This window comes from Chondrus crispus, genomic scaffold (assembly GCF_000350225.1).
Source record: "Chondrus crispus Stackhouse genomic scaffold, scaffold_404, whole genome shotgun sequence".
Classification (NCBI taxonomy): Eukaryota; Rhodophyta; class Florideophyceae; order Gigartinales; family Gigartinaceae; genus Chondrus; species Chondrus crispus.
The window spans coordinates 37,896-56,955 of NW_005179298.1; the positions used below are offsets into that span (position 1 = coordinate 37,896).

The following is a 19,060-nucleotide window of genomic DNA, read 5'->3' on the forward strand; positions in this document are numbered from 1 at the left end:
CCGTCGTCACCATGCACTTCTTCCTTAAGGCCGCGAGTCCATTCCCCATGGAGCGCATGCCTCTGCGCCTCGTACACGTCTCCAAGACCGCGCCGCGCGATCCACCCGCCTTCCCGCCGTCGGCCCCACCACTGCTCGACACGCCCGACAGGCGCACGCGCGCGTCGTCGTCAATGGCTCGACACTGCTCGCGTGTGCCGTGTCCAGCGGCGATTGTGTGTGCGTGGTGGACGTGCACGTGCCGCCAGAGCTGCTGCTGGCCAAACCGCCGCTGCACACGATGGCCGTAGATTACGACCGCGCGTCGCGCGCGGCGTACTGGCTCAAGTCTGTCGACGTCGTGCCGTGCATCCTGCCGCTGCCCCCAATCGCCGATGACGCGTCGTGCTTCACACCGCACGTGCCGGACATGACGCCCTCGCGCCCGTGGGCATGCTGGCGGGAGCTGGAGAATGGGAGCTGGAGAATGGGGGCTGGAGGATGGGAGCTGGAGGATGGGAGCTGGAGGATAGAGGATGTTGGAGGCGGGAACGCGAAAGACAGAGATGCGCTTGTTGGCGGAGGATGCTACACTGCTTTGTCGCTCTCACTCCCGCTAAAAATGCGATTTTTGTATGTTGCACATTTGCCTCGTCCGTGGTCGAGCCCGCGATTTCGGGTTGTTTTTTCATTTTTGCTTTTTGCTTGTTTATTCATGCAGAAACTGAGAAACTTCATGATTCTTCATGAAGAAACGACTTTAGACAATGGAAGACACTGCATGGAGATGGGCTACAGGGACCCTAGGAAGGCATGAGGGATCTCGATTTCGATGGTTGATCGCAATTATCGGTGGGTCGCCTGAAGAAGGCCGAAGTGGTGATTTTTTCATTTTGCAGCTTTATCTGGCAGTTTTTGCGCGCAATTGCGCGCAAAAACATGATTTAATGAAATCGCGGGGTCGAGCCTATACCAGTTTTGTCATTTGTGCATACACAAATTACAGTGAATAGAGACTTTACGAAACCAAGAAATCACTAAATTGTGACTAATCCCGAGACGAGAAATGTTCATCACAATTTAGTGATTTTTTGTGCGCGGTTGTGGTTTACGAATTGACAAAAAATGGTCACTTTGCAGCACCGCTATGCCTCGTACTCAATACGAGCGTCCGAGTCTCATACCTTGCCAAGCAAGCGGCATTTTCAGCCCCGTCTTCCTAACCGTCATCCCCAGAATGCGCCAGCAGTCCTACACAAAAAGGGTTATGCAGCGCAAGGTACGTCGCTCCAGTAAACGACTCCGCTACTCTCTATGTAGTCTTTGGGTAGGTCTGTTACCTATGTACTTTGCAAGCCAAAAACGTCGTCTGCGCGTGGACCTTATGAAACTAATGCGCCGAACCGTAGCGATAAGCAGTATGACCTTCAATGTAAACACGTTCTCCAACCTTCGATGTCTTCAGGACTTTCGCTTCCGTCTGAAAGAAATACCGCAGATCTCAGACGCTATACGATGGAATACAGGAAGGACCAGCAGGTCTAGTTATAAATGTAGTGCCGTAACAGCGACTTGCAGTTTACTCCGAAGACTAGCGTATCCATGTAGGTGGGTCGATCTAGAATTGAAATTTGGAATGCACTCATCCGCCCTGAGTGAGATTTTCTGGGAAGCTATTGAAAGTTTGTATACCAAACGGAGCCATCTACTTACCACTTTTAGGTCAGACCTTCTTCAAGAGAGGGCCGTACAGTATGCAGCCGTTATCGAGGCGAGAGGTGCACCCCTTGATAATTGCGTTGGGTTTATAGATGGGACAAAAGTCCAGATGTGTAGACCAGGTGGGCCTGCTGTCAACCAAAGAAGTGTGTACTCAGGACATAAGCGCTTTCACTGTCTATTGTATCAGACGATAACGGCCCCCGACGGCCTTGTATATCATCTTTACGGGTCGGTGGAAGGGCGACGTCACGACATGACTCTATATAGACTGAGTGGGATGGAGGGATTCTTGTCTGACACCCCTCTCATAAATGGGAAGCAGTACTGCATTTATGGGGACGCGACGTATGCCCTGCGATCGTGGTTACAAGTTGGATTTCCAAATTTGTCGGCAACAGACGAGGAGCACTTATACAATGCATGTATGAGCGCGGTGCGGGAAGCAGTGGAATGGAATTATGAGGAGATCAAGCTTTACTTTACTTCTCAAGATATGAAATGGAGGCTGAAATGTAGGGAAGCACCTATAGCGCTGATGTATATATCGGCAGCTCTACTTGTCAACTTCAAAACTTGCCTCGGGCACAAGGGACAGATCGGTACATGGTTTGAATGCCAGGCCCCGTCACTCGCTGAATATGAGCTTTGCCAATCCTGACCCTCACGACGGAAATCATGATGAAGAAATGGAGAGGGAACGGGCTGCGTGCACGGGCCAGTCGCGGAGCAGGCCGTCGCCGCCGAACGGGACCTCGACATCGTCGAACTCGAAGCCCAGGTCGACTAGCGGGTCGTGCATAAAGCCCTTCCAGTACGGCGGCAGGTCCTTCGACAGCAGGCACCGCTTGTAACACGTCGGGCGCATGGTGACCTCCGTGGCGAACAGGAGGAGGCAGCTGGTGTACCACAGGACGATGAAGACGACAAACATGGCGAGCAGGAAGGTGAGCATGAAGCAGAGCGGGATGACCAGCGGCACGGCCAGCGTGGCGGCCATGCGGATGGGGGCGAAGAGCAGAGCAGGAGCGGTGACTGGATGAACTCGTCGACCTCTGCGCCGACTTGACGCTGCGTGGTCTGCAGGTGGGTTTGCCAGTGCGACAGCATGAGACGCCACTTGTCTGCGTCAAAATGGCGTGGCCTGCAGGCCACGGCCGCGCGCCATGGCGCGCGCGGAGCGCAGCACGGTGCGGTGCGGCGCGCTTTGCGGAGAGAGTGGATGGCCATGCACACGCCGGAGGCAGACGAGCGCAGTGGAGGTCCAGGGCGGTTACGCAGCCAGGCAGAAGGGCATGGGGCACGGGGTACTTGGCGGAGGACATCTCGAGGGGAGGCTGCTAGCATGGTGGCCGGCGGAAGGGGAGGGCTGGAGTCCGGGTCGGAGGGGAGAACTGGGAAAGGAGTAGATGTAGGAGGGAAGGGAGGGGGTTTCACGATATGCAGGAGGTTGTTGGAGGAGTAGAGGGGTGTTCCCAAGTGACGCTCCAAGCTTCAAGCAGCCAGGGAGACGTATACGAGTACAACATAATAGGGCGAGGATACGCTGGCAGATGTGCGCCGCTGGTTGCGCGAAGCTTCGGGGCGTGTAATGGACATAAGCGGCACAAATATTCGGTCGCTACGGGCTTCCAGGCAAGATACCGCTCCCCATGGCACCCCTCGTCTTCTCCACCACCGCCGCTTCACGCCAGCCATGTCCCGCGCGCTACAATCCCCACCTCTGACAGTCACGCGCGCGCGGCCTGCGTCTGCCGTCGCGCTTCCCGCGCTTCTTGCGGCGCGCCGCGCTCTTGCACGCCCCCGCCGCGCCGCACCCCGCACGATCCGCCACCTGGACGGCCCGTGCCTTCTAGTCCCCGTGCGCGCGTACGACGTGTCGCGCGGCCTCTGCGTCGTGCGCAGGCGCACCGCCCGCAGCGACGACTGCATCAGCTTCCGCGCAAGCCTGCCCAACATTGTCGTCGAGATCATCCGGCCCGACGCGGACTATATCGACTTGGACTTCGTCGCCCCCAGCGGCGAGGGGCTCTCCGTTTACGCTGCCTTCCAGACCGCCAGCGGACAGCGCCGTCCAGGCCGCCAGCGGACAGCTGCTCGCCGATAGTCGCGTCTCCGGGCCAGACCGCGCGCGGCCGCGAGGTCGCCTTCTTTGGAACCCGCCGGCTCGCGCGGAAGGGCACGAATGAGGTCGTTTTCAGGCACTTTGAATGGTGTTCAACGCGTCTTTTTTCGGGGTAAACGCGTGCGTTGTGTAACACATGTACGCCCCGGTGGCCAAGTTTGGGGTAAGTGGCGGGGGAGGGAGCGGGGCGTGGAAGGCGTAGAGAGACCTCACGGGTCCGGACCGGATGCGGGACTGCCGCGAAAGGGGGGGAGGGGGCGGGAGAAGAGAGGGATTGCATTTTAGCATATTGGGCGACTCCGAAAAACATAAATTGTGTACACACAAAATTTCCTTGTGTATGTGTGTCGTATTTTGTGCCTTGGCACGGAAATGCATGTGAACAAAAATTTGTGTAAGACACATTTAATGCCAATTCACCCTGAGTGAGGTGTCAGCACGCCGGCGGACGGATTGCGGTACCCCCTTCACGCCCTATCCTATGATACTGACGAAGGAGCCGCCGGCTTGGGGACAAATATCGGGTGCCGGCTCCTCGTCGGAGTCGGCAACATGAGCCATATAGACGTTGGGCTGCGGGGTTGGACAGCGGCTGATACGACGGAGGGAAAGTGTGAAGGGAGGCCAGATCGAAATAGGAATGAGGTTGCCCAGGGGTGGGATGGGTTGATCGGACAGATCGCAGAGAAATATTTGAGCACATGGTATGATATAGGGTGGTATAGGTGGGTGCGGATGTGCGTTTGTGTCTGTGCACAAACAATTACATCGGGAGGGGAACGAAGAGCAAATCGGCGGTTTGTGTATGCACAAACACCTCCGACTCAATCAAAATCGGCGGATTTGCGCATACACAAAATGTGTTTTTATGTTTTTCGGAGTCGCCCATTGTAGGGCGACAGATGACGTTGCGTGCAGCGTCCAATTCGCGTCTACACCGACCTGTCGCGCCGCGGTTGGCCGTTTCCGCTCGGCATCCTGCTTTCCTCATTGCTGTCGCCTCGTCTCTCTCCCCTCCCCAATCATCTCGCCCTCCATGCAATCCTTCTCCCCTGCGCCTGGGAATCACGTCTTACCGACACTCACTCCCCCGCACTACTTCAATCCCCCCTCTCCCCCCACCCCCCGTCACCCTCCGGGCATCTTCGCCCTCCGCTCCAGCATGCGTGCCCCGGACTACAAGCTCGGCTCCCCCTCTCGCGGAAAACCCTACCCAACCCCGCCTGCCCTCTCGCTACCACAAACCGTGGCACTTCGTCCTCCGCGTCGCGCGACCCCGTGCGCCGTGCGCCACATCTCCACTTCGTTCGCGGCCCCCACGGCCACAAGGTATTACACGTCGCCTCCGTCGTACTCGCACCCGCCCGTCCGCCACGGTCACACTCGAAATGTACTTGGCGTACGCGCATCGTTTCGCTTTTTTTGTGACGCGCATGAGGATGGAAAATGCAAACAGCATGATGACACTTAGAGAGAAAGCGCCGACGCCCTCATGTACCCGTCGTGTAGAGGTCGTGTAGAGGTAGGACAGTAACCCGCGTAGAGACGAAAAACATCGCCTCCGCCATTTTGTTTTATTCGTGTTGAGATGATATATCCTGAGTCCGTGTAGAATAAGTTGGGCGACATTGACGCGAAAATGGGGCTATTAAGTGGTTCAGAAGGCTTCAGAGAGAGGTGAGTGGCGCTACAAAGCGAACAGAGACGGCGCGGAGTCGTTTTGGCCAGTTTTCGAGCCATACCCCCAAGAACCCCAATCAATGCTTTGCGCTCGTCCAGTTCAAGCTTATCAGACTCTTTCTTCTTCTTCCTACCTTTTTCTTCTGCCTCGAAACGCCTTTCTTCTAGAGCTGTGCGTTTTTCGTCAACGTCAACCCGCCTTGCCTCGATCGACTCTATCCAAACTTGGTGTTCTGCATCGCGAATCCCCCTCTTCTGCTCTAACGATAAGCGCTCCTTCTGAAGAAGGCATTGTGCCGCGTCTGCTGCCTTCCGCAATTCCATATCCTTTTGGATCAACTCTAACTCCTCATCCGACTGGTTGTCGGCCATGGACCGTGGAGAAAGAGCCTTCTTTCGCCGTCGCTGTCGCTTGACTGCCGTTTCCCTAATATCTTCTCCTGCTTGTAAAATACGTTTGTCATCGGCTGTATTCTTGTCCTCCATATCCCGTTCCGTTTCACTCTTCTCCCTCATTTCGTGGATCACATCATCCAAGAGCTGCTCCCTTTCTCCGTACACTTCTGTCGTGCCGGAGGAAGCCAGCGATTTGGACACGTCCGCCTTTTGGTCCGCAATAATTTTGCGGACCCTATCGGAAATGGTTTTCCAGCTCGGCGGCGGTTTCAGACCGCTAGATTTGAACTCCAAGGACGTGAGAAAGACGTCGAAAGCCTTGTGGAACAGCTTCTGGTGCTTTCCCCATGGCGCCAGATACCCCCCAGCAGCGGGATGGACTTCAACAGAGCTATGTCGAGTTGCGTGGTGAGGCGGAACCGGCGCAAACACTTTACCTTTTCCTGTGGTGGTAATAGAGGGGTTGCGGTTTGACGTTGTCCACCTACAGTAACGGGCTGGTCGTCGCATGCCGCTTCTAGGGTAGGGGATGTTAATGCGTTGGAGGGAGTTGATGGTAGGGGTGACGGAGATGAAGGTGTCTGGAGAGACGGCGTCTTGTGTGCATCATTATTTGGTGGGGGAGATTTTGACATAAGGGAATAGAGACGCAGCGAAAGTTTGAAGACGGAGGACGGAGAAAGGATTTTGGAGGATTAGGGGTTTGAAGGCGGCTTTCAGCTGCCCATGTATGCACCAGATGGAGTTGGCGTTTGCTTGTATGGAATTTTGGCGCGCACTCTTGAGACGTAGCGGGAAGATTTTCGGTACCCTCCAAATCGTCTCCTTCTTAGAATTGCTATTCTAATTTCAATAGCGATTCGTGAGAACGGGACTAGACGCAAAAGTCACTATTCGGTACAGCTGTCCTGCGACGTGTACAATATAGTGATTTTGGAGTCACCACTTTTGTTTCGTAAAGTCTCTAATAGGTCTTGACAGCAGTTACTAAGCATCTTCGTAACACGGTAAAATGCCGTTTTCTGAGCTGTCAATGCGTAACCACACAGTCTCTTGATTGTTTACTGATAGTTGTGCCATACCTCTGTAACTGCGCAGCAACCCCCCTATTGGCATGTTGCGCCACATCTACGTCTATCTGCAGATTTCTACAAATATTGCGCAATTGCACACTATCTAATCGTCAAAACTTGAAGCCTCCATTACCCCTGCCCCTAGCTCTCTCCCAACTATGGATCTTGTGGCCAGTCGTTGAGTTAGGCGCGCTCTGCCACGGGCCCTATAGCGCTCCTGCGTACGCTTTCTTTTCTCTGTGTAATAATATGGATCCCTCCGGTTCGGTTTTTACCCCGTCACGGAGGGAGTGTCCACGGCAGGAGTAAAATTACAACACCACCAACCTCTCTTTGAGGGCGGCGGTTATGACTCCGGTAAACAGGCGAGTGGAATTGCGACCCCGGAGGGGATAGGGCTCAATGGGCGTACGCTTCCACCAGGCGGTGGAACGACCAAACTGGGGAGCGTGTGCTTCCGGCTCTCAAGAATAACCCGCACGGGACGATCTGCCTCTTTTTCCTCAGTTCTCGCCAAGGGGGTCGCTACCCCCTTTACTCTGGGGGCTTACTGCCTCGGCTCCTAAGTCCGTCGACCTCCGGCGGCCGGGCCGTACAGTAGTGATCCACTTCTACTTTGGATCACTACAGTAGAGTGTAGTATAACGACCGGTGTGCGCGCGGGGAGGTTATTAACCGTGCGGCCGTGCACGCTGCACACGTGGGCGGGTGTGCCCACGTGTAGGGAGCGCACGCGTTGACCAACCGGCCGTGGCGTGGCGCACGTGTACAGTAGCACATGTGTCGTCCGTGCGGTAGTCTACGCGTGTTACGTGTGCGCGTTAGCACACGTGTCGTCCATACGGTAGTCTGTAAGCAACATGCGTGTACAGTAGTGCACACGCGTAGTAGCAGCGTCCGTGCGGTAGTAGTAATTATGGCGCTAACTTTTTAATTGTGTACAGTACCCGGCACGCACTAGGCGGCAGGTACTGTACTACTGTACTGGGACAGGTGTCCGAGGCGTCCCTCTGAGGGGTTAAGACCTGACACCCGTCCCTACCGGTAAACTGGGGCAAGCTCGCCCGCGTCCCTTTCGCGCCTATATACGTCCGTTTCGGTTGTCTATCGCGCGCGCTGGCTTCTAACCCGTTACCGGTCGCTCCCGTTCACGCACCACGGGGCAACTGCGCGTAACCGGCCAGTGAGCCACTCCCTTTTCGCGAGCTCCTCCGATCGGTTCAATTAGCGCGTCGCGTCCACGCCGCGTGCTCCCTCGCTATAGCGTCCGCCTCTCACCCAACCCAGGGCGGAGAGGAGTTATCCCACATGGAGTACCTCTACTGTACTCCACCGGGGAGTAATCCGTACAGCGGCACACGTGGCTGTACTCCTGCCACCTGTACTCGCAGGCAGAGCTCGCACCACGTGTGCTTGCTGGGACTCCCCCGGCTGACACTCCTATTACACTAATTTCTATGCCCCTACAGTAGGACCTTCTAGTCTACTGTACCCTATCGGGACGTTATACGTGCGGTACACGTGGCCATTCCGCCGCCACCTGTCACCCGTGGCGGTACGTGTACCCCGTGTACAAGCTGAGTTATCCCCTGCCTTTTCAGTATCGTCTGATCACCCCTACGGGATCTCCCTCCGGGTCGTTACGTTTACCGACACTTGTCGGTACCCGTTCTCCCACACTCTGCAGTAGCTTCAACAATCTCAGCTCTTCGGTTCAAAAACTGGCGATAAAGATCGCCGTCATCCGCACGTAAAGGGTGTTTCAGAATGTACGCATTCGTCATGGCCAATGTAAACAGAAAAATAGGATCATAATTTCCTTCAGACCAACGAAACTTATTAGAAACAACCATCCAAAGCGTACACTGTCTGCCGAAATAAATTTCCACAATAGTTCTGTCTCCTGCAATTTTTCTGTTTGTATCCTCGTCGTGTCGACTCAAATCGCTCCCCCGAGGCTTTTGACAGGTGTATTGGCTCTGATGCTCTCTGCAGCCCCTTGGTAACCTTTGTCCATCAACACCGCCCAGTACCTAGGGTACTTGTCCGGCGCAGGGCCCGGCCCACATCAGGAATACTACGTTCATCAACTGATTTGCGCAATTGGGTCTTGTGCCACGCCAAATTCCGATAGAAAATATCTCTGTCTGCGGTCAAATCCGTGTAGTGCCTTGAGCAACCCACTGACAATCCCTTAGCCAGGATAGAAACCTCCGTTTTGAAACCATACAACTTATATTTTCCACTAAAATAGGCCTTACTTTCCTGAATGTTACTGCCAGGACGGTTGATTTGTTGAAATGTTACGTCGGTGGCGTAACTAGCCATGCCGTATGTTTTGAAAGTGGCCTTTTCACGAATAGCTTCTGTCATCTTGAATTGTTCTGCAGCCCCGTCAACGTAGACGTCGTATGCATAGTCGGCCATCATCTTCCGAAAGCTAGTAACAAGACGCTCAAACATAGGGCCATTTATGTTAAACAGCTTTCCCAAAAAACCCCAATGTCCAGAGTGCTTGCAAACGGCAAGCGACATAAAAAATACATCCTTAGCAGCATACTTTGATCGCTTTCCTCTGCCACAGTTGTAGTTTTTTGATATGTGATCTTGCAAGTGGCCATAAATGTCGTAAAACTCAACTAAACCGAAGTTTGTCATGGCATGCACTGACTGGGGGCCATCACTGTCGACAAAGGAGTCCATTATTGGGCTTTCTAATCCTATTTCGTCCTCATCAAAAGCCGAGGGCTCGACATGCTTGGAGTATTGCTGTAATTCTTGCTTCCGCTCTGCTGCGACTTCGGCCAAAAGGCGCAAAGCCTCAGACGGATTGGTGGCGCTGACGGTCGTGCGCCGAGGAGTCGCCATTGCTTGGGTTTTGAGGGTGAAGGAAATCAAAGGGGCTGGGTGAGGCAAGCGCAAGAGGGGGAAGGGAATAACGGGATGACGCAAGTGTGCAAGAAGGGGACGGTACGCAAAAAGAAAAGGGTATGCAAGTGCATGAAGGAGCAGGACCGGGATGGATGTGGGCTGGCAAAGTTTGGGAAGCGTTTATGTAGTACTTTGCGGGCTTACCCTTTGGACTTGACTCAATCATGTGTATCTTGGGGTGCTAGATGTGTGATATCGATAGTTTCTTTGCGTTGGCGATGTAACGGCTCATTTCCGTAGTCGCACGGTCTTCTCGTAATTACTTTGCTCGAGCGGCCGCCAGTGTGCTGGAAAGTGATTATCTCGCTCAGTAACGTCTATCTTTCTAACAATTGGCCCGTATGGACTGTGGTGGTGACACGTATACGTAGACACTGCTGTATTATTTTATATAGCCTCCTTGTTGCACAATTGTTGAGTATATGCGAGAAAGGTCTAATGCCCACAAAAATGGTGATTTGTGTACACACAATTTGTGTATTTTGGGTTTCAGGAGGCGCCCATTAACTAAACGAAAAATTTCAGACAACGCCTTTGGCAAAACTCACATCATACCGAAAACTGGGGGCATGTGAGTTTTCTACGAGTTGCACATCCGCCTGATCACAGCAGTGCCGGATCGAGCCGTCTTGAAGGAAAACGAAGTGGGTCTTTCGTTCTTTTCATCAGCACAAACGAATCTCAGACTGCACGGGTCGTATCGATATGCGTCATGGACGTCCCTATCGCTTCATCTGCGCAGAGTCCATCAATATATCAAAGTGCGACAGGATCTGCCACAGATGCCGCCGAAGCAACCGCGAAAGATAGACAAGTAGAAGCTTCTAAAAAGCGGTCCTCTCCAAACGGCCCCCCTCAGCCTGTCAAGAAGACGAAACACATCGCCCTCTCGACTGAGAACCTTTCTATCCTTGTGGCGAGCTACAATATAATATTCACTTCAGCGAGTATTCGTGCACGTAAAGTTTACACGTGATCCGTCGGGCGGCACAACGATGTGCCAGACTTGCGTTTGTTGCGGGCAGGTACCCTTCGAAGGGTACCTTGCTGGAGGTCAGTCCGCAAAACTCGTGGAATTTTTCAAAATCTCGGGTTTACTTTCCGTCCAGCGAGTTTGTGGGCAAATGGAATAAACAACGCGTTATTTTACGGACAACCTTTTTGAATGGCGCGCAATAATAAGAGGTGAGCACATCTTGCTACACGTGTACTGTACTCAATTTCTCCACAGCAATACAGTACCCTTACAGTACTGTTGTGGCTCCTCCTGAGGCAGAATGTTTGCCGAGAAATTCGTTTACCTCCTATTGATTGCTGGTATCAGCGGGAGGTCAAACAACGAGAGCGCAAGAGTCCTCTTGAGCTCTTCCCGTCGAAAGATCCACTCGATTTCTCACTCCCCCCTCTTTTTCTCTTCCTCCCCTTATCTACTCTCCCCCGATCCCCACTTTCCTCCAGCCCCCCGCCTTCCCTTGGCCCACCCTGCGCGCCCTCGGCCCTTCCCTTCCGGCTCGGGCCTTTCCCGCGCACCTCCTTTCCCTTCGGCGTCGACCCAGCGCAATGCTGCGCACTCCGCTTTCGCCCACGGTGATACGAGCGAAGCCCTGCGCGCCCCCTTTCCCGTGCAGTCTACAGTCCCGGGCCCCGGGCTTACAGGCCTCATTCCCAACAGTACTGTACATGTAAAGTTTTACCAAGGGTTCTGAAAAGTCTTTCTGAGCAGCACACCGGTAAACAAGGTTCATTGCTACCTCGCCATGGATTCAAGTCTTCTCCTTCATTCAATTGTCACCTAACGCCGGCCGTTGTAAACTATATTCTATACTGTCGCTGGACGATGGAAAGGTGGAATACACCTTCTCACACCCCAGTACATGCATATCCTGCTAATGTTAGCTAATGAATGGAAGGGTGTTTAACACCCTTCCTGCGGCACACCAGAGAGATATTTGTTCCCTACACTCATATAGACCATGCCCGCGCGCAGGAATACCACGATTCTTGAGAGCTCATTCCTGTCGTTAACACGATTATATCAGGTCGTTTGCTCCTCAAAAACAGCAAAACGCGCTTTCCTGTTCCCCCTTCCTGTTACATTACATACAACGCGTACCCGGTTCACGCCATTTCTGGTCGCTACGACAGAGAAGAGTCGGCTGCAAAAGGTGAAAGTGCTTTCCCTTCAGCTTCACCCCTCGCTACGCGGGGAATCGCAGTCTACACCTGTCAAGACTGCCGTGTGAAACGTTACCGACGTTCAGAATGCGCACGCACATCGAAATTTCAATGTGGAATGTAGTCAAATTCGTTCTTGTCAGTTTCATATTGTCGCCTGTCCTGGAGCTGGCGGCCAACTACGCAAACGCAGCGTATTACGGCCTGAAAGTAAGAAGGAAGCCAGGGCTGAGGTTGCGTTCTACGAGGCTCGGGCTTGTTGGTATGCACCATGAAATCGACCTCAACTCATCGTGGTGGAGGCTTAAGACGCTGTTTGTGGTGGTATTGGCAGGGCTGCTATATCTGCCGCTAGAGTATGGATCCGGGGCTGAAGAAGTGATGAAAGAGGGGGTAAGGTCTGTGAACCTTGATTTCAAGATGCCAGAAGGTGGGCCAGAACTGGTGAACATATTTCAGCCAGGGAACGACTTGGAAGCATGCTTGAATATAACGGGAGAGATAACAAGTCTGGAGTATGCAGTGCTAGAGAACAAGACGCAACAAAAAATCGAGCTAATCCGCAGCACGCGTAGAAGTGCGTACGGCGGATTACACTCCCTGGCATTTAATGACAAGAACTATAATTGTGTTGCTCAAGAAGGAGTACATGAAATATACAAAGGGCTCCAAGTGACACGGTCCAAATGTGAGGGGGACGAATCCGAGGACATAGTATCTCTGTATACTATGTTCTCGCGTTCTGGCCGCTCAAGGAGCTCAAGGAGCTCAAGGAGCTCAAGGAGCTCAACGAGCTCAACGAGCATCCCAGTTGCAATTCTGAGCAAGGATGTTGGATTGTGCGATATCGAGACGTCTAGTTGCTACAATGCCTGGGAGACAGCCGGGGCTGACTTGGTAGCGAGCTTAACTCTAGTCAGCGTTCAAGGTCGCAGAAGAAAGAATTCCAGCAGATTACACCAGCAAGTGATAATAGGCCTGGGTGATATGGTCAAGTTATCGCACATTGGTTACACCAACCTATCTGATCTGGGATTAAGCTCAATATCGTCTGACGAGCGGCAAAGCGATAGCGTCGTCCTAGAACTAACTGAGATGGAGCCAAGGATGGACGAAATCGTATTCGGGAACCATGTATGTGGTAGTCAGGGCTCATTGAGAGTGCCTCCGATTAGGTCTAATTTGGTATACAACGGAAGTATTGACAGAGCCACAGACAGAGCCAGAGCTTTCGAGTATGAAATCTCTCCTAATGATGTGAGTGGAGTAATTAGAACTCAAGAGGCATTGATACCGTTCAGGTATGGGAGGCGAGAAAAGAAATTTCAAGGGTATGCCGGGGAAGCCATCGTAGAGGCAGGAACAGAATCCAATGAGACATTAGTGATTTCTAAGAATTTACTCTTGAGGCAACAAGGGTTCTTTTATTCATGTCGAGGAATTTGTACGATAGACGAATTTGGAAGACTCGTTTTAGCCCTTGCTCAATCGGAATCAGCTTCTCGGTCAGGCAGACGACTGAGCCCTAAACAGATCACTGTAGAAGACGGAAGAGATCTAAATGATATCGTCGTCGTATCGAAGACATCAAGGGAGATCAGCACTACTGTGAATACCATGCAGCAAGGAACTGTAGAGGTTTGGGCAATCTTGTACTACTTTTCGCTCCTTGCTGCAGCACTAATTATTTGGATTGCGTTTTGGATTCACGAGAGAAAAGGTGGATTGTGCATCAGTGTGGAGAGAGTGTATAGGCAGTCGATAATGGAGAGACACACAGACTACAACTGTCCCGTGGTACCGAGGGGCCCACCTACAGTTTCGGTCGTCAAAAGCCGAACAGATGATGAGTATCATGTAACGGCCACGTACGATAAGATGGATCTGTGATGTCTGTTGGAACATGCTTGTGTAGTTTCTAATGTGTAGATAGTGATTCAGAAGCTGGTTGCATCGTGGTGTGAAATAAACTCAGTGCAGAGGATAGCAACAGAACGAAGCGAAACAGAGGGCTACGGAGTTTCCAGCTGGAATACTAGTACACTTTGCGTGCATATAAAAAAGGGACAACAGTTCAATTATGCTATTCATGAAGACGGATTCACAGGCTGCTTTCGATGCGATGGGGACTGCGTGTCACGCGATGCCTAGACAGGAAGTTGTCCCCGAAATAGATGCGACGCAACGAAAGGCACTGGCAACATTTTGAGATTAGAACGAGAAAGAGTTCCACTCGTGAAAAAGCTCGGGTAAGAAAAAGAGTTGTGGGAGGTGGAAGAGTTTCATTACCAACCAGCAAACGCGTACGTGACGGCCTCAAGGGAGCGGGGTATTTACCAAAAACTGTCTACTGACCTGCAGCCAGAGAAGTGACCTGCATATGATACGATTGTTAATAAAAAAGTGGGGCCTTTAGCCATCCCTAAGGACGGAACAAAACTGCCCTTGCAAATCGCCAAAGAATGCGCGTCATCGCCCGACGAAGCAACTCAAATGCAAAGAAATTGTCAAGACTGTTCAGAACGGGATGCTTACTTGCACCCTGCGCGCGGACCGCGATTATTCACTCTTGCGAGAAAAAGGCCTTGAAAAGACGGATGCGAAAGCTTTGAGCAACTCAATCTAAACGCGTAAACTGCAAGGGTACAGTACACTACTGGCGCATGTTGTGTGACGGAGTCATCCCAGCGCGTTCCGAATATGATTAAGGGGCATGTAGCCCTGTCCCTAAACTTGTCCTCTCTCACTGGATACTATCTGTAAGGCTTCCTTCCTTAAAAAGTTAATTAGAGAGAGACGCATGAACAACCAAAGCATCTGCAAATGCAACTTGGCGAGATGATACAGTAATGTTTATACCCTGAGATGCAGCGCCTCTTCGAGAGCATCGTGACTTCGGGAGGGCGTGCGAAGGAGAGCGACAGTGGATCAATGGCGCGTCGACCACACCTGTGACTACGGTATTATCGATTTTTCGATGTCGACAATCAATTTGAAGGGATCCAGCCATGCATCCCTCCACAACAAATATAGAATTTCCATTAAAATGTGGTCGATGACGAACACTGTGCTTAGGTTGCTTCGCTTCGCAACAGTCTCGCAGGCCACATTTTGCACTCTCGCGGAAATCCTGCCAGCGTTTTACCAACCGACCGCCTTAGCAAATCTGGAGCCCGGGCATTGCACTCAGCCGCGGCAGGGTGAACCGACTTTCCAGACATCATGATGCGACTGCCTTTGAGTCTGCTATTAGTAGCTGTCTTCTCTTCGATCATTGCCGCTGCTTTTCAAGGCCAGTCCAATGTGGTGCTCGTCGTTTTTGAAGATCAGGTCATGCTAAAAACACACTCCCGATTTGTTGATTCTCTCAAAGCGATCGGGAAAACTGTCGAGGTGAAACAAGCAAACTCTGAATCATTTGATCTAAGGGCAGATGGCGAGTACGTCTATGATTCCATCGTCCTTCTCTGCCCAACGGCCACAAAAATGGAGAGAAAGCTGTCTTTGGATTCACTTGTTCGCTTCGTCGATGCTGGCCATAATTTATTTGTCGCTGCTGGGCACGGGTATTCAGATTACACCTCAAAGGTCGCCTCCAGTATCGGAGTGGATCTTGATTACAAACGGAACAAAATGACGGATCATCAACAGCCGTTTCAATCGCTCGACGATGGCAGCCATACCATCATCCGCGCGGGTGGCCTAGTTCAATCCAAGTACCTTTTCGGTGATGAAAATATCAAAGCGAGTGATATTGTGTTCTCCGGCCCTGGTGCCACGCTTTTCACTGACAATGAACTCATTGATAAAGTGATGTGGGGATCTGGCTCATGCTATTCTACTGACGATTCGCGAAGGCCGCTATCGAAGATTCCTCGAGTGGCTGGCGCTGCTTCTGTCCTTGCCGCTGCCCTGTCGACGAGGACTGAATCACGAGCGTCCTATTTTGGGAGCATTGATACGCTTTCCAACGACGCCTTCGATAAAGCCGGCAAGAAACATGAGAAGGCACTGACTTCGTTCTTAGCGTGGACGGTTGGACATGCTGGCGTTCTCCGAACGAGAAATTTGGTCCATTCGAGTATCGATGATAGCGGCAGTCTAGCGAACGAATTCCGGGTGAAGGATACAATCAAGTTTTCCATTGATGTGCAAGAGTGGGATGGGGGAAAAGGTGTTTGGAGTCCGTATGTTGCTGACGATATGCAGGTGGAGTTTGTCATGTTGGACCCATGGGTGAGAGAGCGGCTGCACTATTCTGGAAATGAAAACGGGACGTATACAGCGACGATTCCCGTTCCAGACCAGATCGGTGTGTACAAGTTCAATATTCAGTACTTCCGGCCGGGTTTGTCGCCGATTGTGCTCATGAAGGTGGTGCCGGTGCGACCATACTTGCACAACGAGTATGAAAGGTTCATCGGGATGGCCTCGCCATACTACGCGTCGTCGTTCTCAATGTTGATAGGTGTGTTCTTACTGGGATTGGTTATCCTGTACGGGAACAAGGGTGAAGATGGAGAACACGCCAAAGCTGACTGATACCGGCAGCTTGCATTTTGGTGAAGCAACTTAAAATTCTGACTTGGGGAGAAATGAGGAATGTAAAGGAATGTGGATCCTCGAAAAAGTGTACGCCTCTTGTAAGCGAAAAAAATGTGTGCTATGGATTCTGTTGGGAACCTGCAAGATAACATCAATAGGTTTATCGTAAGTTGCACCACAGGCGCAGGGGTTTGACAGCGTGATGGTTGGCAAAGTAACGTGGGGTTAGAACCTTCGCCTCTTGGCAACAGGGAACGTTGCCGACGTACTCTTGTCTGAGATCTCGCGGCTGCGCCTTGATATGTTTTTGAATTTTACATGCTATGAGCTGCAGGCTCAGTTGAGTAATTACCAGCGATTTCTTTGTGCAAAGCGAAAAGGTCGGGGATGAACGCGACTAGTCGAGATGATTGATGAGTAGGATCCTGCAAGTAATATAAAGTATCCGCAGGTTTCCAGCGTGCCACGGACGTGCCCTTGCCATGACGTGCGTTGTTGACGTCCGCAGCGCGCGCTCTGTGCATTTCGCAAAGCGATAGCTACAGAGGCGGTGCCACACAATTACCCTCCGCAAATCCCCTCTCGCGGTATGATAAGCGTATTTGCCGCGCTTCCACCTTCTGCGTCTCTCCGAGGACGCAATCTATGAGATATTTCCACGCCATTTACCACCTCGCTACAGTTGTGGTCCAGCGATGCTACAGACTGTACCATCCTGCCCTCCCAGCACTGTTTGGAGACACTGTTTGGAGACAAATATTTGCTCTCCCGAAAAGTCGCCCTCTCTCCCGAAAATCCACCACTCGTTTTGCAGCATGCACAGATATGCATCCACTCTGATCCGCCCTCAATCTCCCTCCACCAGCCTGCACGCACGCCCACTCCATGCCTTCACCAATAAGTACATAAATAACAACACCCTGTTCCACTCACCACTCCAGACGCTCTACGCGTCCTAAGAGCCCCAAAAACACCACCACCCGCCCGTCCCCACCCAAACATCAATAATCGACAACCTCTCCCACTACCTGTTGCTGCCCCAAGACCCTCTATCCCCTATGCCGCGTGGTTTAGAACCGCTCATCGGGCGCCGTCGTCCACCCGCCCTGGTACCGCGCCGCCCACCGTCTCGTCTGCCGCCCGGACGGTTTCCCGCCGCTGCCAAACTGGCTTTGGAAAGCACGCTTGCCCTGTCGGGGCTGCTGGTGCTCGCCGTCTGGGTGACGAGTAAAGTCGTCACAGAAGCCCGGAAGAGACAGGCGCGTGTGGCCCCCGTGGGAAGAAGACTGGCTAAAAGGTTTGAAGACGGCTTGATCGCTTTCGAGAGCTTCAGTATGTAAGATAGTGAATAGAGTTCTTTTTCGTCTCTCTGTGAAGTGCAAAACGTAAAACGTGTGCCCGCTAATTTCTTAATTCTTGTTTTTTTCCCTAAGAGACTGGCTGACAAACGAGCGACTGGTGACAGTCGAGAGGGCGGTGCGGCTGGAGGAGGGAGGCAACTTGTGAAGTGAGTCGGAGCAGTGCAGTGTGGACGTGAAAAACAAATGGGCTCCAGCCCATGGAAAAAAGCTCTACGGTCGCTGACGCAATTTTTTAGAGCTAAAATAAGCCAGACATATGTTACGAGAGTTTGTTTCGTTGATTAGACAAGCTCCCGACTTCTCGACACAGGCCCTGCAGCGGTCGGTGTTCCGCCTTACGATTCAGCACTGCAGCTCCTCGTCCACAAAGAAATGCGATGTAGACAAAGTCATTCGAACAAAAAAGGATTAGGAAGGCAAAACCTGCCGCGATGCTACTGTGGTATTCGTCATTCCACGAGCTGCTCCGCAGGCACATCCTCGTTATCATCCACGAGCGGCATGAGACACTCCAACGCCTTCATAGTGCCGTTCGCAATCGCGGCCGTGACATCATGTGGAAACACAGTAATCCCCGCCTCCGCCAACTGTGTCTCCGACTCCTTACTAATACAGCCTTCCCTATCCGGTCCGACAAACACAGCGTCAGCCACGATCCATTTCGAAAACCTGACGACGTCGCTCTGGCTATAATTAGCGCTAACCGTCGCGCTCCGTCCAAACTTGCTCATAGCAATATTACACACAGCATCCTCATCGGGGCAGTAGTACAGTCCCGTAATGACGCCGCTCTCCTTGAGCATGCGCATAGCGTCGATTTCGGCCTCCCCCGAGCCGACGACGACGACGCGGAACATGGGCTCTCCCTTGGCGTTCCTGCGGCGCTTCATATAGTCCTGGACCTCGCGGCCGTCGTCGCCAAAGTAGTCGCGCATGGCGTTGAGCAGGGTGGAGTTGAGCACGGGCGACTCCTTGAGCGTCTCACCCAGGCTGTACGCCGTGGCGACGTCGCCGGCGGGCGGCGGCGGTGCGCCGCCGCCGACCTTGTGCGGCGCCTTGAGCGGCGGCGGTCGGTG

General features: G+C 52.6%; 2 protein-coding genes; both read left to right on the top strand.

Annotated features, from left to right (window-relative positions):
* The first annotated feature begins 4,049 nt into the window (after positions 1 to 4,049).
* CHC_T00001156001 (hypothetical protein) lies at positions 4,050 to 4,234 on the top strand. XM_005718420.1 is given in 2 exon segments: positions 4,050 to 4,205; positions 4,206 to 4,234. 1 exon segment carries the CDS (start codon positions 4,050 to 4,052, stop codon positions 4,203 to 4,205), a length of 156 nt encoding a protein of 51 aa, XP_005718477.1. The 3' UTR covers positions 4,206 to 4,234.
* Positions 4,235 to 15,303: 11,069 nt separating this feature from the next.
* Positions 15,304 to 18,036, top strand: CHC_T00001157001 (hypothetical protein). XM_005718421.1 is given in 2 exon segments: positions 15,304 to 16,620; positions 16,621 to 18,036. The coding sequence occupies 1 exon segment, from the start codon at positions 15,304 to 15,306 to the stop codon at positions 16,618 to 16,620; it is 1,317 nt and encodes a 438-aa protein (XP_005718478.1). The 3' UTR covers positions 16,621 to 18,036.
* Positions 18,037 to 19,060: the final 1,024 nt, after the last annotated feature.

What these genes read in the sequence shown, in the direction of transcription:
- CHC_T00001156001 (XM_005718420.1), top strand. Translation starts at nt 4,050, where the DNA reads ATGCGGGACTGCCGCGAAAGGGGGGGAGGGGGCGGGAGAAGAGAGGGA.
- CHC_T00001157001 (XM_005718421.1), top strand. Translation starts at nt 15,304, where the DNA reads ATGCGACTGCCTTTGAGTCTGCTATTAGTAGCTGTCTTCTCTTCGATC.